Genomic DNA, 21,986 nt, shown 5'->3' on the forward strand with positions numbered 1-21,986 from the left:
TATAAATATAACTCTTGTCTAAACGAATTTACTACATGTAGTATTTGCAAATATACAACATTTAGTATTAATCAGCAAGTTAAAGACATTTTGTAATAAACTAAGAATTATTTGGAGGTGCAAGGAAAGGCAGTGAAAGTACATCAGAAGTACTGTATTATGTAGCTCATATGCTACATAACTGTGGTGTTATGAACCAATTAGCATTGAAGATGCCATTTTATTGCAACTCATCTGAAGTGATGGTTCATAAAAAATAGTAATATATATATATATATATATATATATATATATATATATATAGTACAAATAATTTGAAATCCCATAAGCAAAACGTCTCAGTTACATATGAAGGAGGGAATGGAGATATTATTTCAGTATTAACTGACTTTAGGGGTCTCATTCATGAGCCCCAAACACTTCTGAGCATTAGAAGAAAAGGCCAATGAAAACTCTCAAATGGAATTTGTGTGCCAAGTCACTCGCCGTACATACAGGTATATAAGATGGTGGCGCTGAAATAAGGCCATGAAACACAAAACTTTTGAGAACTGGATGTGGTAGGCTACAGTTTTTTTTTCTCCAAGATGATGTGAAAATCATCTCATTCACTCATTTACAGAAAACAATATATTGATTGAAATTTTCTAAGACATGTTTTGTGATTGAAAGGGAATATGCGAGGGAGTGAGAATGGCAATTAATATTTAGTGATTCACACCTGAGAGACAAAAGGCCCTCCTCTAATGGCCCATCAATGAGACTCAGACTGTCAGGTAGAAACAATGCGAGAAGATTCAAAGAATGGAGTTTTAGATTATTTGTATTTTATTTACAACACAATATAATCAAAACATACATAATGTAGGTCAAAGGCACATTGTTGATTACACTGATCTAACCACAGAGATGTGAACAGACTTTGTGTCATGAAAACTGTTTTCTGAATTCTGTTTAACAAGTGAAACAAGTAAATTATACCTGATATTTAAGTGATTGCTGCTTCTTTCCATGGATTCAGGAAACAAAACTCACCATCAGTAGTCCAGGAACTTGTTTTACCCTAAAATATCAGTGTAGTTGAACATCTGATGTCAGTACAGCACTCTTCATGTGGCATTCATGTAGCATTCACCTGTGGTGCAAGTATCAGATCACTAAAATAAAAACAAACATCTGTGAGCACGTTAATATCAGGAGCATCTGTAATATATACATATATTATGATTTTGTAGTCATACACACCCATACTTTGTACTATCGTAAAAAAATGGATAATAAACTCATTACTTTTATATTCTATTGTTACACAATAAATAAATATGATTTTATGATAATAATAATAAATTGTAGTTAGTATAGCGCCTCTAAAAGAGAACTTTTTCAAAGCACTTAACAACATAAGCAAACCCTAATACGCAAAAATACAGAATAACAATCAGTTAAGCAAGATGAAAATAAGACGAGATTTTAAAATTCCTGACAAACTGGAATCAAAAATGATGCCCAGATTTTTTTATTTACTTTGTAACTCCAGAGCAACTCCATCAACAGACAAAGCTAAAGATCCAGCATTACACAATTTATGTGGAGAGCTGAGAAGCATAAATTCTGTTTTGGAACTATTCAAACATAAAAAAACAACTTAATCTTATAGTCATAAACACAAGCTGTCATGACACGTGTTGGATGAACATACTTGTACAAAGTCTTTAATATAATCCACAATGAACTTACAGGGAGACAGCAAAACACATGCACAATAGACGAGCCACGAGATTTCTGTCAAAGTGTCGTTCTATAAGAAAATTGATGGTGACTAAATGTGACGCAGGGAGCAAAGGGGCATGACTTGTGATGCCATACTACCTTGGCCACGAATTTATATATTCCCTCCCTGTCAATGATAGGACCATTGATGAGCAATCAGCCAATCAGTTTTAAGGAGGAGGAGCCTCACTGCTACCTAATGATCAATTACCTAATTTAAGGACAAACAAAGGAAATATCTACAACACATTTATGAATGTGTTTAATCTGTAATTTGACTGGCAGGCTTTCGATGAGTTCCTCTACACTGCCATGGTAGAGGTTGGCTGGGACTGAAAACTCCTCACTGTTGAGCAGATTGAGCCTATCTTCATCATTGGATGCACCCAAAATCTCCACCACAGCCGTGTCTACCTTTCTCTGAGCAATCTTGATTTTAACAAAAATACAGTTTACAATCCAGTAAGTGTACATTACTGTAAAAGCGCAAAGCTTGTACGAGTTTATTAATATTTCAGTGGAATGTAACTAAAGTGTGATCAAAAAGTGGATAATGCTACAAATGTAATATTATGTTGGCAAAAATTTACTTGATGCTTTTAACCTAACTTTGACTACATGGACAACAATACTCTGATATTATAAACAATACTCTGATTAAGAAACTACCATGTGAACAGTAATTTTAAAGAACCTTAATCCAGCTAAAGTCATACTCGAAGTAAAAACAAATGAAATTAAGACATGGAGTATTTCTATTTTAGTTACATTATTAAAGTGCAGTGTAGACATGCACACACCTCAATCACACTATGTTGTGTGGGAGTTTTTGTCACTTTTTGTGACAGGACACATACATAGCAATGATACGCCCTTTACGATTAACAAAAGTTCCTTTTATCTATTTTTTGCATAACTGTGGGAATGTGCGTCCCATTAACATATTTAATTATTTGTGGATTGTGACGTTCCATTTCAAAACGGTGAGCAATTGCATTTGCTTCCTCCAAGCTAGGAACCTAGATGAGGTTTTTTTTTTTTACTTTTTTGCATGGGATACCCTTGCACAGTGCTTTTGTGTATGCCACATTGATTCACTATTTCTCAGTATTCAAGTCTATTCAGGACCACAACCACCCGCATCTCCAAGGGCACAGGGGCATGCACAGTGGCCCCCTCGGGACTCACACCCTCATCATTAAACGTAATTTTACAAATGCTGCCCGGGACATGCAGAAGTTTTCCATTCGGCATCATCAAATTCCATTAAAGGGGTCATCGGATGCTAAGTTCACTTTTTCATGTTGTTTGAACATTAATGTGTGTTGTCAGTGTATGTACAAATCTACTCTATAATGATAAAAATCCATGCAGCGGTTTTTAATTAATCTGTAAAAATAATATCCCCTTTCTCAAATCGAGCCGTTCTCAGATGCCTGTCGTTGTGGCGTCACACCCACAGATGCCGCTCCCACAATAGTTGATTGACATGAGCGATTTACCTTGAATCAGCCGTCACAGTCCGCCCTCTTTGTTTTGATGCCGGAGCAGGGATGTAAGTTAGACAAGAATATCTCCGATTGAGCGATTGAGGTGTTGTGTTGCTGGATGTAATAATGAACATAGTGGTCGTCATTTACTCCTGACACATCTGAGCTGCTGAAGATGCAGTAGATTACGGATGTTTGTGAAGGGAATGCACCTCCCGATCTACATATATCCATCTGTGTTTGCGCAAATCATTCGTGATCCAGCTTCACTTACAGCAGAAGTGAGTATAAGGGGTTTTTTATGAATCTTTGCGATCGCCTTTCCTTATAACGCGATCATTAGGAAGTTTAGCAGCTAAACGTGGCTAATGTAAACAACACCATCTTTTCCACAGAGAGTAGAGAGGGGCGGGGCGAGCAGAGCTCATTTGCATTTAAAGGAACAACCCCTTAGAATAAGATGATTTTTGCTGAGCTCATTTTGACAAGGTACAAAGGGTGTTGTTTTACAAAACCATTGAGAATTTTTTAAAAGTATATTAGAGACTTTTCATTAAGACCCTAAAGAATGATATCAACTTGTGGAAAATGGGCATCCGATGACCCCTTTAAAACAACTCTCTCCCACCAGTCCTTACTTCGTACTCTTATCCAGTACCTCTGAGTTTGTCGAGAGGGCATGAATGAAATGTTGCAGCGAAGGCCTGTTGCTGGAGAATTTGTATCCGCCGTCATCTGTTTACATGTATAGCAGGTTTCCTAAAATAAAAAATAAAACACTCAAAATTGTAGATGGTAACATAATGAGGATGAACTGCTAATATTAAAATTCTGGAGGGAACATAAATAATTAAATTACTAATATCCATGTAAACCTAGTCACTGTTAGAGGTCAATACAGCACTTAATCAGACTCAGAACCTGATAACCTTGTTGCTGAAATAAAAGGGTTATTATCAGCTTTTTATGGGAGATTTGCAACCCAGAGGACACCGTGTTCAGTAAGAGAGAGTTAGGGCATCAATGCATCGTGTTGACACAATGGGCATCCTCTCCCATTTGAACATGATACAACGTGTTTTGTGGCACAAATACTGGACTGAAAGCGCTTGTCCACATTAATACGAACCACAAACGGATCCAGTGAGTGTATGTCTATATCTGTCTGTCTGACACTAACTTTTCAGTACAGTTGATTGTTTATTTTTTGTTTATATGATTTTGATTCTGTTTATTTATCCTATATATAGATCATGTTCCTAAGTGTAGCAAATAACAGTCTGTCATGTACAACACTGGCCTCCTTCAAGCTGTAACCAGGAGTGAATGACGAGAGGCGAGCGGATCCATGAGCAAGCTTTTATTCATCAAACAAGACAGATACAAAGTCGAGCAGGCAGGGTCGAGACGGGAGCAGACAGGTGTGTCACAGGCAGTCGAAGAGAATGATCCAATAAACAAGAGCGATAATCCACAAGGCAGGCGGCTAGACAGACGAAAACGAGAAAACCAGGCGGGAGATCAAAAACTAGGAACTAGGAAACCAGAGAAACGCTAAGCAAAGGGAAAACACTAACAATACAACAGTACAACAATCCGTGAAGTGCACTGGGAGGGACCGGGGCTTTTATACTGTCTCTGATTGGACGCGGGTGAAGAGCAATGGCTGATGGGGAATGTAGTCTGAGGTGTAGTGCAATAGTCAGAGTGTGTAGGTGAGAGTGACATCTGGTGGTAAGCGGACAACGTGACACCGACCAGATTCGTGACACAAGCAGTCCACTGAAGAATATGGATTTCCATTGAGGTACTTCAATACATAAATAAAAGGATTTACTCACCTTCACCTCATTCCAAACCTGCATGAGTCTTTCTTCTGCAAAACCTAATGATAAATTACTTTTTTTGGTACTTTTTATGTGTAATTCATTATATTTGTATTTTTTATGATTACCAGGTGTTTGTTTTTCTTATTGTTAGGCAATTATATGACTATTATATATTTGTTATGTACTCTTGCTCACTTTTAAAGTTTTTTTGAACATTATTACATGACATTACACATGAGGAGTGAGCTATAAAGTACTACTGATTACAATTATTGCCTTTGTCCAAAACTCTCATTTTAAAGTTATGTTGTATTTTATACTTGCATTATATTTAAATTTTAAATTCATTTAAAATTTTGATTAAAAGCATTTTTCTTATTGTTAGATAATTATATTAAAATGTTTGATTTTTTTTTAAATTCAATATGTCCTTGATTTTTAGACAAAAAAAGACATGCAAATGTTTTATTCTTATACAGACAGTTGTATAAATCAAGCATTGAAGAATTTTTTCATTAAAAACATTGGACAAATTGATCAATGTAAAGCACGGAAATTCACGTGGCTATAATGTACAATGTAAAGCATGAATTTCTTACTTATGCTGAACACAGATAAATATATTTTGAGAAATGTTCATTACCAAACAGTTGACTCTCGTCATCCACATTCACAGTATGAAAAGATAAACACTGTTGAGTCAATGCCATGGTACAGTATCGTCAACTGTTCGGTTACCATCACTCTTCAAAAGATCTTCTTTTATTCTTTTTCTTTTTCTTTTTTTTTTTTTTTTGTTATTTAAAGAATGCATTAGTAATATGCACACATCCTGATTTTGCTGAGTTAGATGTGTTCCTGGGTCAATATATTTTGTTGACCCTGGAACAACATTTTAATCCAAGAATGTAATCTTGACCACATCCCTACACCTAACTTTAACTTCACAAAAACTAAAAACTATTTTTTTTTTTTATCTGATTGGTTAATCACAATGTTGTTCCAGGGTCAACAAAGATGTTGATCCAGGAACATGTCGTACTTGGTAAAATCAGGTTCTGTATGCACCTATAGGCATGTGCACAGTGGACATACACTTTGCTTATTACACACACACAGGAACGTGCAGCAGCACACAAACACGGCAAATATTAAAAATGAAAACATTACAATGTAAAAGACTATTATTGTGTACATAAATATAAAAATGTCTACATGTCCTTATAGATTTCTTATGCAAGACTTTTTTTCAAGCCTGTTTCACTTTCGCTTTCGAAAACAGTCACGCTTAGAATGAAGGGGAGAGTTTTAAAAGGAATGCACGGTAATTAATTTAAGGTGGTTTGGCCCATGAATGCCCTCCCTTTGTGCTGGCCCTGGTCTCTGGAGAAGCATTCAGTCTTTGTTCTTGCAAATTCCGCCGTGTAAATAGCAAATCCACCATGGCGCGAACCCAATTGGATCTTAATGGGAATGGGAGATGAGACTCTGATTGGTTTAATGGACGTTACACCCAAAACAGGCCCACGACTCATTGACTCACAAATGAGAACCAGATCATTCACATCCATAAACCCACCAGCTCAGCTGGACAACTGACCTCAAGACAAACAGATGATAATGGTGATAAAGTTCATGACATATCAAATGACACTGGCTTCACCTTCAACAACGACAGTCAGAGCAACTTCACAAATAACTGAGCTTACACCAAGCCAAAAAGACATGGTTCAAATGAAATGCCAATGCTAAACAAGCACGTCCTCCCAAAGATTAACTTTAAATCACAACACACTACACACAAACACACTGTAACAACATGTTCCAAACCATCATAGATGTAAAGCCTACATTTCATATCATCTCACTAGCCTACAAAATTTATTTTCATTATAATCTCCGAAGACAACCTTTTTTCTGTATTTTTTTCTGACCGTGTCTGATGTCAGAATTGAATGTTAATGTAACCTTGTTCTGATCGAGTTCCTCATCTGGCCTACATACTGTGTAAAAAATAAAAAAAATAGTTCCTGCTGTTCAAAAAAATATTTGGTAAGAAAAACACCTCCTGTCACCCATGGGAATCTGTCACAAGTCCCACAGATTTGTATAAATGTAATAGATTCTGGTGGAGCAACTGCCAATGTTTGTGCAAAATTATTCCTAATCTGCCTGATTAAGGACCTTGCAATCAGCACATAGGTAAAAATGGCTGGGACCAGGACCTTTTCCTCCTGGGGAGAGTGAGCAGCTGGATTTGTTGTTGTATGACAGTGTTTCTTGTAGACTCTCTGTAACCAAGACCTTGAATAACCCCTAGCTTGGAGTGCTTTAAATAAAATTATTTTGACCTTCTGAAAGTCTGTTTTTAAGAGCAAATTCTCTTAAACCTTAGCTACTGGGCCCACACAATCCCCCGAAAAGCATGGCGAGGATGGAAGCTATCAAAATGCAGCAGGGCATGAGTGTCTGTTTCCTTAAAGAACATATCTTTATCTCCAGACGATTCTTAAGGGGAAAATCTGGGCCCTTGTACACAGTGGTGCCAAGGAACTCAATGGCCCGATCCCCAAAAAAGGACATGACCTTGATCAAAGCAGGATGAGAATTTAGTATCTGCACGAATGCTTGAAACTCTTTATGACTGTGATATCATATGCCCCAGACATCATCAATGTATCTGTAATACCCATATGAGAGCCTGGTGCACCTGGGGAATACTGTCTCCTCCCACTAGGCAGTGTAACTACTGTTGCAAAATGTACAGTTCTGTGGGTCCCCAGGTCCAGGATTGAAAGCCACTGTTGTAACATAACACAACCATACAAGCATCAATGATTTCAACAAAATTCCTCCTGACTGAGAAAAAAAAATGCTCACAGGCTCTGGAATTAGACTATTCAGTGATATCTATCTAGCTACGAGTAAATGATTTCTAAAATCCAACCCTGTGGATTACCTGTCTCTCCTCCTGAGCATTTTGTTGTGTGCACAACTCTTTCAACCATAAGAAATGCAGTTCCAGCGTGTCAACAGAATGGTCAGGCAGGTCTGAAATATAAACATATAAGCCACTAAAATCAATTTAAATCTATAGTTGTGCCTGAGTGACACCGAAACAACGAGGGTTAGTTTTTCAACCAGAATTGTCTGCGTTTTATTCGTTCCTATTATGGGTGATCCCTTGATCCTGGATCCTTGCTGCCATCCACTTGGAGATAGTTTGGATGATATGCAGTTATGTCAGAAGGGTAATGAATCAACATTAGAAAAACGTTGCTCCTGTAGCTTATATCAATTATTCAGTACTGAATAGATCAGGAACCAAATCAGTACCTGTTCTCGATAATAATCCCTACTCATAATCATAATTATTTTCTTGCTGCTCCCCAGATCTCTCCACCTGCTGATTAAAAAAGTATGTTTGTTTTACAACAAATTTATAGAATAAATCAACCAAAGAATGATACGTCTCACTCAATTACAGTCACTTGACACCACCTACTGACAGTTTAGCTTCATGTTTAAAAACATCTGTATTTTTTTTTAACATTTCTGAGTTGTATTTCCTAAAAATATTGAATTCTCATAACATTTAATGCAGTTGTAATTTTTCAGTGTTAATTATTAATTTGATTGTTAACAGTCCTACAGTGTATTATTCTAATTAAATTTTTTGAATTTAAAATGAGAGATAAAACTTTAAAAAGGGGGAAAATGCCCTCAGGATAATTATTATAACAAATATGCAGATTCAAATATATCAAAGCTAAAAACACTTATAAGAATTTTGCTTGTGAATAAATTATATTTACACTACCAAAAAAAAAAAATTCTATTGCAAGCAACAGAAATGTTTACCACACATTTTGCTCCTTATCTCACTCAAAAAGACAATAACAACAAAACTCTACTTGCTATATTTGACAGTGAACTGTTGAATTCAGAGCCACATATATTACATTTTCTACTATACAAAAAAAGTACTCTCCTCAGGACTTCAGGAGTCATGGTTTAGTTATTCAGATTAACTACCTAAATTCAACACTCATATAAATATGATCATATTTTGTAATTATTTAAATTATTGTTTTAAATAGTTTGTTGTAGGCATCTCAACATCTCAACACAACTTTAATGAGGGTTCAAAGCAGAATATCACTTTTATGAAAGACTGACACATGCATCAGTTTCATACATCACCTGTAAAGTACAGCAGGACTTACAGCATGCTTATCAGGCATTTTAAAGAGACATAAATAACTATACAAAATTATACATACATATTACTATGAAAAATGACTGTAGTTCGTAGAATGGGAAGGAGGAGGTGGGAACCAGCAAACACTTAAACACTTTAATAATAAAATAAACACAAAAGTAAAGCGGCAGCCCCTCACGGACGACCTCCGCACACAAAACACAATGACATTATGAAAATGTTGCAAACAGTATTCTCATTATTACAGCTTTTTTGTTATTACTTTTTCATTACATTACCCCAAAACACACTGATATACAAATGCCAATCAAATGACAATTATATATATATATACTACTATATACACACTATATATACACTACCGTTCAAAAGTTTGTGGTCAGTAAGACTTGTAATAGTCTTTAAAGAAGTCTCTTATGCTCATCAAGGCTGCATTTGATTAAAAATATAGAAAAAAACTGTAATATTGCAAAATGTTTTTACAATATATAATAATTTTTTTTATTTTAACATACTTTAAAATAGAATTTATTCCTGTGATTAAATGCTGAATTTTTAATCAGCTGTTACTCCAGTCTTAAGTGTCACATGATCCTTCAGAAATCATTCTAATATGCAGATTTATTATTTGAATGATCAATGTTGGATAATATCAACAGTTGTGCTGCCAAATATTTTTTTTTTTTTACACATATATCCTATAAAACTACATATTAGGGTTTCTTTATAAAAAAAAAAACATTTAAAATATATACTTAGCAACACAGAGTTGATTCTGCACTAATTTGATCTACTATTTCTTTTCTTTTTCTTTTTTTAAACATTTTACATTTAACATTTTCCCTGCCAGTCACAACATTTTCTGTTATTTATGAGATGCTTTATGTGTTCTGTGATTTATGAGATGCTTCCGGGTTCTAGTTATGGTAGTTACCCATCTCCTGAATAAAACCAAAATCTCCCAAGCAAAAATACAGACAAGATATTTGCATATGTAAGAAGATGCATGTGAAAAATAATCTGATCCAGTCCTGCTATATGCAACTTTCTCTCCAGGATAGGCAGCAAACTACAATGCAGACATAGGTCCGCAAGTGCTTCTTGCAGATGCTGAACACTCAGTCATGATGGGCCAAGATCATGAATGGCCAAGAATCACCTAACATAGTCAAAATTTTAGGGAATTTACTGCAAAAGCTCAGGTATGGCCAAAAGAGTACATATGCAAAAAAAATAATAATAATAAATAAAAAAAATCAAAGCCTTACAGTGAAGAACAAAGAGATGAAGGATGCAAGTAAAAGTAGTCAAGGTGTCATGCAGACAATTTTCTTGTCATACTCAATAACAAAGAACACACACATGGTCTCACATTTGAATTTTCACGTTAAGTGTGAATGCATAAAAGGTTTTTCTTACACTGACTACAACTGAATTATCCTTTAGAATGAATGCACAGGTCATTGTAGAAATCACTCCTTCTTCTAAAACCTCTTGTCACTCTGAGGAAAATGGCATTTTTTTTAATACATTTCATACTGCTTTGACATGTGAAACCCGTCTCACACTGAAGGCACTTCAGTACAGTTTCTCTCCAGTGTGAACTCTCATGTGAATCTTAAGGTTTGCATTGGATGTGAAACTTTTTTCACAGCAATGGCACTTGAAAGGTGTTTCTCCGATGTGAAATTTAACATCATCCTGAAGGTGATTTCTGTCCTTGAAACTCCTTTTGCACTGATGACATTTACATTTTTTCTCTCAAGTGAATCTTCATGTGCTTTTTAAGGTTGTCTTTACATGTGAAACTCTTTCCACACTGATCACATGTGAACAGGTTCTCTCCTGTGTGAATCCTCATGTGAGTAATCCAATTTTGTTTTCGTGCAAAGCCTTTCCCACACTGTTCGCAGGTGAAAGGACTCAGTCCAGTGTGAATCCTCATGTGGGCATTACGGAGCCTTTTCTCTGTAAAACTCTTTCCACACTGATCACATACAAATGGCTTCTCTCCAGTGTGAGTTCTCAAGTGACTCTTAAGACCATTATTTAATGAGAAACCCTTCCCACACAGATTGCAAGTATAAGGTTTCTCTCCTGTGTGAGTTCTAATGTGAGTCTTAAGGTTTCCTTTAATCGTGAAACTCTTTCCACACTGAGGGCAGGTGTAAGGTCTCTCTCCAGTGTGAACGATCATGTGGACATTAAGGTGATTTTTCTGTGTAAAACTCTTTCCACACTGAGGACATATGATGGACATTAATGATTTCTTTTTAAAGTGAATTTTCATGTGGGCATCAAGGCTTTGTCCACACTGAAGGCAGTTGTAAGGTTTCTCTCCAGTATGAATTCTCATGTGGGAACTAAGGTTTGCAGTTTGTGTTGTTTGAGCTTCTCTTGGCGAGAAAGTCTTTTCAGTCTGTGTGCAACTCATCAATTTTTCTTCAGTTTTGAAATCATGTTTCTCATTCTGATCTTTCTCTTCTGTTTCATTCAGGTCTTGTTTTTCCTCTTTCAGTGCCATTAGACCTGTAGTGAAAACAGAAAAATAATTCCAGTTTGGAATAAAGCAATAGACATCAAAACATGACTTGAAAACCATCAAATCCAAACACATGTAGGCTATGCTAAATCCTATACCCACTAAAGTACTGACAGAGGTGTCATCTCAGAACCTCTTGTCAATATTTTATCAATATCTCTAGTTTCTCTGTGAAACTTCACAAATAAATCTCCAATCAAAAATATTCAACCCCTACAAAAATAATGAAAATAATTCAACAAAGGAAAAAGTAAACTATTACATTTAAAGGTAGTTTCCCAGACAGGGTTTAAATTAAGACAAGCATAGGCTTAATCTAGAATAGTTAATCATGGTTTTAAAAATAGCTTTCTGAAATTAAGTACAGATGACTAACTCCTGAACTATGGAGTCCTGAATTAAAATAAACTAGATTAATTTAAAACTATGATAATCTGTATTATAAAACATGGAATGAACCAAGAAAAGCTTCAAATTGTATTAAACTGGGAAGCAATAGCAGTGGAAAAAAAAAAAAAAAAACTACTGCAAAAACGATAATAATAAAGTTATTGAAGAAGAGAAAAAAGCAAGCAAAGTAACCTGCGCATATCAGGTGTCAAATAAAATAAATGGCTTGAAATCACTTTGGAATGAATCCGTGCATAAATTTTACAATTCCTAATATACCAGCTGTTGCTGTCGGTTTTGCAACATTTTTAATATTATTAGTAATGACGTTATAAATTAAGCAGCTGTTTTAGTAATAGAGAGAAAGAATCATGGTTAGAATTGTATTAGCACCCTAAAAAAAATATCAAAGGTTTTGAAAATCAATATTTTTTTATTCTTTTAATTGTAATATATATATATATATATATATATATATATATATTACAATATACATAGTCACAGACTAAACAAGAGGGGGAAAAAAAATAAAATATACATACAAAACCAAAAGCAAGCTAGAAACCACTACTTTAAATGAAGACGTTTGATTATCCAATAACCACCCTTTTATCGATTCAGAGAAAGAGGCAAGAGAATATTTCCTAGCTCTACGTATAGTATTCCAGGTATATTATTACTAAAAAATTTAGTAATCAAATTATGAGTAATAAGTAGTCCTAAAAATTATGAGTCAAATTTCTGTAGATCAATATTCCAATTTATATTTTCATTTATTAGCACACCAGGGTGACTAGAAACATGAAATTATCCAGCCATGACTTCCTGTTTTACTATAATATAAATATGAAGGAACACAAAGGTCCATTTCCCTTTATCATCCATTAAAATGAGAGAAAAAAAAGAATTTACTTTTGATGTGCAGCAACAGATTAATTAGGTTTGCAAACTATGAAGTCAAGAAAATAGAACAGAATAGAAAGTCAATCAATCAATATAAAAGCTAAAGCATTGAACATTTCCATTTCCAACACAGGTCATTAAGGATTTCCAATCAACAGGAAATGTTACTAATCTACCTACAGTATATTGTCTGTGTATATCTTGTCTAAAGGTCTTCTTTGCTGTAATCTTGACCATCTCAGGTAACTTAACATAAAGCTTCCAGATCGCTGATAATCTATGGTTTACACATTGCCATTTCTTTCTTTAGTTTCTGTGATAATTCTTGGCCTAAAACTTCAAAGAATCTGTGATGTCTCTCATACAGTCAGGATTTCCACTTCTTGCAACAGCAAAGCTCCCCTATATTGTTTCCTCTATATCTTCTTGCAGCAGACATACCAATGATCCAAGGGTCCAACAAGCTTCTGTTGGGTCACATAATTCCATTAAAACATTCTTCCAGAACACCACAGGTCTGTCCAAATGAATTTAAGCATATTCAAGCCGTTTATGTTCTTCTTGGTCGAGAATGGCATTCGGCAAGATACATCAACATGAAGGCCACACTTGACTAGTGATCTTTTTATACATTAAATGCATTAACATTATTTCTCCTCCAGTCATCTGGTAATTTTTCAAATCTCTGGCTGTACACTGCAGGTTATCATCACTTGTTTTAATCAAACATTTTATGATATTATGTTCTTTCTTCAAGCTTACTTTGCAATTTGAACCCTGTCCGAATCAGCCAAGCTACTTAGGCCTTTGATATCAACTGTTTGTCACTCAAAAACAAGAACAGTTTGATTTTATTACACTGCAGTTCAATATAAAGTTTCTGGCCACTGAATATTAATAGCTCACCAAAGATCTTTAAATTAAGAACAAAGATAAACAGCATGCAGTGACTCTACCAAGCTGTGTCAGCTGGAGAAATGATTTATAATTTTATAAGTAGGCTGGTATTTCTGACATGGTATTATTTATTGCTTGTTACAGTCAGCAGGATCAGATTAATGAGTTCAGCTTTGAGAATAAAAACCAACCTGTTTGTTCCTCAGTATCTTCATGTTTGACTCTGAATGTTTCTTCAATCTCCACGTCTTCACTCTCCTCTTTAATAAACGCCATCTTTATAACAGTGTGTCACCTGGATCTCAGCTGCTTCATCAGGAGTTTGTGTGTGTGTGTGTTTGGACACTTTGTCCTAATTAAAATAAAAATAATTAGCAGAAAGAAAAATACATGCAACAAAAATTAATCCTTGGGTGCGTCTCAGCTCCCTACTTCAGGGGCCAGTTGCATAAAAGGTTAAGACTAGTCTTAAAAGTAAGCCAGCTATTTTTTTTCTTTAAAGCTGGTCGTCATTATTTAAATTCAGTTACATAAAAATGTAGATTAGTCTAAGTTGAATCCAAAAAATAAGACTGATTACCCTTTGGCTAACTGCTAGCTGGTCAAACTAGCTCTTAAGACACTGTCTTAACATAGAGGCTAAGTTTATGCAACTGGCCCCAGTAGTTAGTGCACTGGTAGGTCAAAGTGATTGGTAATTGCCTTAAATGACCTGATAAGACAAAAACAACCAAAACTAGCACTCAAATTAATAAAACACCCACAAATGATATATAAGGTTCATGTGTCTATTAAGACTTATATTTAGTATTTACTGATTTGTAGGTTATATCTAATATATTCCACTTTCATGAAACCATTTGCAGCTGGTTTGTAAAAAGTTAGACGTTTGTGTTTGTTTTTCTCGTTACATTGTTTTGATCAGCAGGTGTTGTCAGTGTGCGCTGATTCGAGAGATCCAAAACAGTGAATCATTTTGCGATGCAACTGACTCACTTGACTTGAAGATTAAAAGCTCCGTTTCTCTACTTGACAGTGACCGAACTAGTGTTTAAACAAAACTGATACACTGTTGAGAGCAAAATGAGACGCACCGTTTCTGTTACTCATGTGGTAATGATTTATCTTACATATTCATATAAAATTCTCTAAACGACTTGTGTTATTTTAAACACTTTAGATGTTTTAAAGCACACACCTTTCTTCAGATGAACCACGGATGCAGGAGCGCGGCGCGACTTCAAGACGTCACATCGGCAGACCAAAATAAAAGTCTTGTTCGCTAAAGCACAGAATTTACATCAGAAAACAAATATAAACAGTAAGGTATATTGGGAATTGCAGAGCTATCAGTACCGTTGAGCTGTACATGTAGTCTTATTTCTAAATGTAAGCAACTGTGCTTTTAATTCAAGGAAAATGACATTCTCAATAATTAGAGAAGAATATAATAAGCATATACTCCAATATTAAGGTCATATAATTACAAGATTTGGAATAACTTATGAATATTTCAACTCATAAAAAATGTGATGATCAGAAGACATTTAACTTTAATTTATTAATTGAAATTAAAACCTTATGTCAATGTATTCGTCTTGTTACATTTCAGTTTCTCCCCAGAACATAAAAACAATAAATCAAATTCCAGTCTTATTTTGCTATTTTCAATTATTGGAAATTGATTTATAAACATAATTTTCCATATGAGCCCTCTATGAATAGCAGATACACACTGAAAATCAACAAATTTGTCTTCTAAGGACTGGATGCAAAGGTGGTCTGTGTTTGATCTCATTGATTTAAGTGATAATGCTCTTTTATATGAGCAACTTTGTTTAAATTGCAGGGGGGTTTTTTACAGTATAAATGAATATGGTTCATTGGTTATTACCATTTCAGTTTCTTTAATTAGGAAAAAAACATGACATACAAGATACATTAAACAGTTTATTAGAAACTCAAACTCTGTAAGAGTCATTCCACAAAACCAGTACGATTTGGACTTACACATTTTTAGATTTTTTACCAAAACGTATTACTTTTCTGAACACCCCACTGCATTAATGACATATTTAACTTCCAAAAAAACATATTTTCCCATCTCAGGCATCAAATCCCTATTATTATTGTTCATTTTTTTAAGATATGGGCACTATTTGTCTTCAACCCTATTACGGACAGTATGGGAGCTCCCTAAATATGATTATAAAATGTATTTGTAATGAAATCAACATTTTCTTAATAATCAGATATCACTCACACTAATTCAGTATTTGTAAATATAAAAGTTGCATAAAATCTCACATTTTTGATATACTAAAGCCTGAAATGGAACTTCTGTCACAGCAATCTCATCATTTTTTAATCAAAGAAGTGGCTTAACTTCAGAATTTAAACTAAAGTCAGTGTTCTTATGATTGCTCTAAACATTTCAGACTGAGTTTAACAAACAAATTACTTTTTTTTAAACTTAAAAAATAATGAATAAAAATGTAGGTGTGACGGGGTTGAGGCTAGGGTGACGAGACTGAAGATGGTAACGGGGTTGAAGAGATAAATATATGAAGAGTTCAGATGCAAAACCAGCTAAAAGCCATCTTGGTCAAAAATGAGAAAATGATACTGAGTGAAAGCTCTTGACACATATTATCCGTCCCTCAAACACTTTTTCTTTAAACTCGCTAAATTACCAGCCTCAGCCCAATCAGAAGTACCAGTACTTATAACCTAAGCCTGATAAAAATGCATTTTTTAAAAGAGAAAGATGTCAGATGGATTTAGCTGGTTTTGAATCTAAACTCTTTATATCTTAACATATAAATAGTTTTTTTTTTTTTTTTTTTTTTTTTTTACAAAATATCTTCATGGAACATGATCTTTACTTAATATCCAAATGTTTTTTTGGCATAAAACAAAAATCAATAAGTTTTACCCATACAATGTATTTTTGGCTATTGCTACAAATAAACCCCAGTGACTTAAGACTGGTTTTGTGGTACAGGGTCACATATGATAAGTCTAAGATACCATCATTGGTATTGAGAGATAACATTCTGATGAGGTGATAAGAGAGGAGGGATGCCCTTCCTTGGAAATATCATTTTTATTTAATATAATTTAATATAATTTTTATTTGCCACAACATTGTGCAAGTCTTTTCACAGTAAAGGTTTCTCCATGGTGTTATTACACAACTCGTGTAACACTGATGACTCAAATGTGAAAACAAAAGTGGTACTTAAGGGCTGCTTTATATCTGGCCACATATAAATGGTTTCTCTCCAGTGTGAACTTTCATGTGCCTGTCAAGGTTTCCTTTTTGGTTGAAACTTCTTCCACACCGTTGGCAGGTGAAAGGCTTCTCTCCAGTGTGAATTCTTATGTGTTCTTCAAAGCGTCTTTTATGATTAAACCACTTTCCGCACTGAGGGCATGTGTAGGGTTGCTTTCCAGAGTGAATTCTCATATGGTCTTGTAAGTGCTGTTTTTGATGGAAACTGTTTCCACACTGAGGGCATGTGTAGGGATTCTCTCTATGAGTTCTCATATGGACTTCAAAGTTTTTATGTTGATCAAAGCTCTTTCCACACTGATCACACGTGTAAGGCTGCTCTCCATTGTGAATTCTCATGTGTGTGTAAAGGCTTCCTTTTTGAGTAAAACTTATTCCACTTATTCCACTCTCTCCATTGTGAATTGTCAGATGGCAATTAAGGTTTCCTTTCCGGTTGAAACTTCTTCCACACTGTTGGCATTTGTAAGGCTTTTCTCCAGTGTGAACACTCATGTGGGCTCCAAGGTGTCCAGGTTGAGTGAAACTCCTTCCACACTGTTTGCAGGTGTAAGGCTTTTCTCCAGTGTGAATTCTAACATGTCTTTTAAGACTTTCTCTATGACTGAAATGCTTTCCACATTGTTGGCAGGTGTATGGCTTCTCTCCAGTGTGAATAATCATGTGTCTTTTAGTACTTGATGTTTGACTGAAACACTTTTCAGACTGTTGGCAGGTGAAACAACTTCCTGTCTTTTGAGCCCTTTTTCTTGAGCAAGTCTTTTCGGTCTGTGAACAACTAAAAGATTTTTCTGTATTTATGAAATCATGATCTTTCTCTATCATTTCAATCAGAACTTCACTCTCCTCTGTTAGTGCCATCAGGTCTAAGGTTAAAAAAAAGACAAAAGTTAACCCCAGTTTAATGACACAAAACAACAGACATTCAAACATGTAAAGTCTCAAAACTAACATACGACTACATGCTGTTCCACTGTTGGGCCAGTGCGTACCAGGGCCAACAATGAGTCGGACAGGGCCACCTCAGAATGCGAGCTCAAAATCGAGCCATGTTTCCACTGTCAGGTCAGTGCTAATGTAAAACCCACCCTTAACGCCAGCCTTGACTAAAGCAAACATCACACAACCCCAGCATTTCACCAGCGAGGGGAAGATTAATGAAACTATATTGTAAAACGAACCTAACAAAAAAGGATGTTTGTTCCGTACATAAAAACCTAAGACTTCAGCATAAATATTTTTTATAGTAATGACAATAAAAATAGTAATTTATAAGTTTGCATTAGCATGCTAGGTCAAACTACAATATATAAAAATGATAGTTTTCTGGGTTGTGTCCGTTATACAGTATGATAGTGACCTCTAGAGGTGGAAATCACTGACAGCAAATCCTGTTTGTTTTGACATGTGAGGCCTTGCATTGCACAGAGCGGGAAACTTCAGTTGCAGATTTAAATGCAGCTGACAGAAACTCCTGCCACGCCACGGAGTGCCATTCATTAGTTCGCCTGCCCATCCAGTCCTGACGGGCAATGGTAAACAAACTTGGCTTGCTGTCCTTAATGGAGGCTCAAACTCGAGGCGTGACTTGAGCGCAGAGTTCGACACTCCATTGTGATATTACCTATAGGGAGAATTACAAAAACAGAGAAGGAGAAGGGGAGGTGGAGGGATGCCGGAAGAACAGAGGCTGGGACGGTGCAATGCGAGCTGCTTATATAACCTCATAATGATGATTGACAGGACTGAATGATTAGGCTCCTTCCGAACCTACGTTTGGAACTTCATTTCACATAGTTTTCCATTAAATTAGATTATATTTGGCCCAAATCATTGTTAATGTACATAATGACTTCACCCTAGGCTATAAAAGTGTGTATTGTACATTTTATTGTACTAAATGTTTGTCTTTCTGTGGCTCTAACAAAGTATGCTTAATTTATTGAGATTGTGCCTTCTCTTTCCATTTGGTCTGGTTTGTTGTTTTTGTTTTTTTTAATTGTTCATTCTTAACATATATATATATATATATATATATATATATATATTTATTATGTTTTAGTCCGTTACTTGAATTGAATGTAATGTGTCCGGTGTGTGATACCTGTCCTAGACGAACTCTGTGTTCTTCCCCAGTGTGTGAATAAAGTGTTCTAAAGTAGAAGCAAATAAAGTGTAAGAGTATACATTTAATATCCATTTGTATGTCATTTTAATCAGATGCTTAAGCACAATGACAGGTATCTGAATACCTGTCATTGTACCGTCACACCAGCAGAGGCCGCTCCCACCATACTTGACTGACATGAGCGTTTTACCTTAGATCAGTTGTAACAGTCCGCCCTCTTTGTTTCAATGCCGGAGCAGGGATATATATTAGACAAGAATATCTCAGATTGAGGTGTTGTGTTGCTGGATGTAATAATGAACATAGTGGTCATCATTTACTCCCGACATCTGAGTCGCTGTAGATGCAGTAGATTACATTTGTTTGTGAAGGGAATGCACCTCCCAATCTACATATATCTGTCTATGTTTGTGCAAATCATTCGTGATCCAGCTTAACTTACAGCAGAAGTGAGTATAAGGGTTTTTTTTTTTTTATGAATCTTTGCAATCGTCTTTACTAATAATGTGCTAGTTAGCAAGTTTAGCGGCTATATGCGGCTAAAGTAAACAGGCTCGTCACTCCACAGAGAGTAGAGAGGGGCGGGGCGACCAGAGCTCATTTGCATTTAAAGCAGCCTCGACCAGAATGAGATGATTTTTGCAGAGCTGATTTTGACATGGTAGAATTTTGAACCAAAGTATATTATAGACTTTTGATTAAGACCCTAAAGAATCATATCAACTTGTGGACAATGGGCATCTGATGACCCCTTTAAAGATAAGCATAACTGCATAACATAAATAAAATGATAACACTTCTACAATAAGAGTCCATTTGTAGCATTTATGAAAGCTGCATAAGTATTGTTCCTTGTTATAGTGTTTGTTTCAACATGTATTATTACTAATACATTTTTAAATTCTAAAGTTTCTTCTGTCAACAAAAGATTAATATAATAATTAAATGTTAACATTTTTATTCATTTACAAAGTATGGTTCAGTACTGTTACCATAAGAAAAAAGGACTAGGCAATTTAGTTTTCATTCCATAACCTCTCAACATGTTAGCGTCCACTAAGCCACAGTGCTTTGTAAAAATCATGATTGATGATTCTTTGTTTAGTTGGTGCATTATATTTCTACCATTCTATCTATCCCTGATGCTGACAACCAACCACAGTCATCAACTGAGAGAAGACATGGTGGTAACTGTATGAGAGTGTAGTTGCAACTGTAAGTGTTGAAGGAACATCAAGAAACATAGAATAATGTTTAAAATAAAACAAACAAAAAAACACAGGGAAATCCGTTTACTAAACTAATACTTTTGTGTGTAAAAACTACTTTTGCACTCCAAAGCATCATTTATCTTGCTCACAGATGTTCTTTGTGACCATAGAAACGAGCTCCAAGCGGCTGAGAGGAAATGGCACAAGACAAAAGACCTGGCTGAACAGAGCAAATATCTTCTCTGGCTGCTGATGATTTTACCAGCTGACAAATACTTGGCAACCTCAGCTCAGGTTATGATGCCACTGATCTGTTTAACTTACGCACAGCTAACTTTCACCTGCACTCATTCCACTCTTTTCTTCCTTCTCTCGCCTCAAAGAGAATGAGATCTCCAAAATTCTTCATGCCAGCCATAATACAACCTGACCCTCAGACACAATCCCCTCACACCCAGAATGAAGATACCAATCTGCTTCAATATTACTACCTGCTCTGACTCAGAAGATGAAATCATATCAAGACAAATTTTCCACCTCCATCTGTGCTATCTGAGAGACAATTCTTTAAATGCCATTTTTAAATCAAAACACTAAAATAAGAGTAGAAATGGCCCTTAAAAGAACTTTAAGAGAAAAATGAAGCTGACGTCCTTTAAAAAAAAAAAAAAAGTACAAAGGACAGTACAAAAGAGAAAAGGCTGGAGGAGGGGAGACAGTGTAGAAAAACACCTGCCAAAGGGAGAAAATGTACAGGACAGTTCATTGGATAGTTCAGCTTTGAGAATGAAAACCAACCTGTTTGTTCCTCAGTATCTTCATGTTTGACTCTGAATGTTTCTTCAAACGTCATGTCTTTACTCTCCTCTTTAATAAACGCCATCTTCAGAATAGGGTGTCACAAAAATCTCAGCTGCTCCACCAGTGTTTTTTTTTTTTTCAGTTTGGAAACTTTGTCCTGTTTAGGACGATAATAATTGAAACAGAAATGAAAGAAAGAAAGAAAATTAATAAATGAAACCTCTGGGTGTGTCTCAATCATCTGACTCAAAACTTACCCATAAGTTTTTATTAATGGAAATTTAATGATTAGTATACTACATTTAATTGATTACACATTTAAAAAATTGCTGTTGTATTTTAAGGTTGTCATCACAACAACAAAAATATTTACAGCTCTTTGTAAAAGTTGTGATTATTACACGTTTGTGTTTGTTCTCGTTGCATTTACTGTGTTTTGAGCAGCAGGTCTGATCAGAGAGTGGCGATTCGAAACAGTGAATCATTTTGTGAAGCAACTGATTCATTT

General features: G+C 35.3%; 2 protein-coding genes across 3 annotated transcripts; both read right to left on the reverse strand.

The window, feature by feature from the left end:
• Nucleotides 1–9,212: 9,212 nt before the first annotated feature.
• Nucleotides 9,213–15,291, reverse strand: LOC127159130 (gastrula zinc finger protein XlCGF8.2DB-like). The gene is made up of 3 exons (XM_051102030.1): nucleotides 15,242–15,291; nucleotides 14,235–14,395; nucleotides 9,213–11,840 (listed from the first exon to the last, which is right to left on the reverse strand). Exons 2-3 carry the CDS (start codon nucleotides 14,317–14,319, stop codon nucleotides 11,059–11,061), a joined length of 867 nt encoding a protein of 288 aa, XP_050957987.1. The 5' UTR covers nucleotides 14,320–14,395; nucleotides 15,242–15,291; the 3' UTR covers nucleotides 9,213–11,058.
• A 1,709-nt stretch (nucleotides 15,292–17,000) lies between these two features.
• LOC127159128 (gastrula zinc finger protein XlCGF8.2DB) lies at nucleotides 17,001–21,623 on the reverse strand. Of its 2 annotated transcripts, XM_051102029.1 has the most exons (3): nucleotides 21,476–21,623; nucleotides 19,443–19,491; nucleotides 17,001–18,204 (listed from the first exon to the last, which is right to left on the reverse strand). In XM_051102029.1, exons 1-3 carry the CDS (start codon nucleotides 21,497–21,499, stop codon nucleotides 17,297–17,299), a joined length of 981 nt encoding a protein of 326 aa, XP_050957986.1. In that variant the 5' UTR covers nucleotides 21,500–21,623; the 3' UTR covers nucleotides 17,001–17,296. The 2 variants fall into 2 exon arrangements, with proteins under 2 accessions (XP_050957986.1, XP_050957985.1); XM_051102028.1 differs by lacking the exon at nucleotides 19,443–19,491.
• Between the last annotated feature and the right edge of the window lie 363 nt (nucleotides 21,624–21,986).

The sequence above is a fragment of the Labeo rohita genome, unplaced genomic scaffold (genome assembly GCF_022985175.1).
Source record: "Labeo rohita strain BAU-BD-2019 unplaced genomic scaffold, IGBB_LRoh.1.0 scaffold_193, whole genome shotgun sequence".
In the NCBI taxonomy this organism is placed as follows: Eukaryota; Metazoa; Chordata; class Actinopteri; order Cypriniformes; family Cyprinidae; genus Labeo; species Labeo rohita.

Bases quoted from the DNA above. Each gene is read 5' to 3' on its own strand.
- LOC127159130 (XM_051102030.1), bottom strand. From the start codon at position 14,319: ATGGCGTTTATTAAAGAGGAGAGTGAAGACGTGGAGATTGAAGAAACA. The intron at 11,841-14,234 runs GTTGGTTTTTAT...TTTTCACTACAG, and splicing joins AGATACTGAGGAACAAACAG to GTCTAATGGCACTGAAAGAG.
- LOC127159128 (XM_051102028.1), bottom strand. From the start codon at position 21,560: ATGGCGTTTATTAAAGAGGAGAGTAAAGACATGACGTTTGAAGAAACA. The intron at 18,205-21,475 runs GTTGGTTTTCAT...TTTTAACCTTAG, and splicing joins AGATACTGAGGAACAAACAG to ACCTGATGGCACTAACAGAG.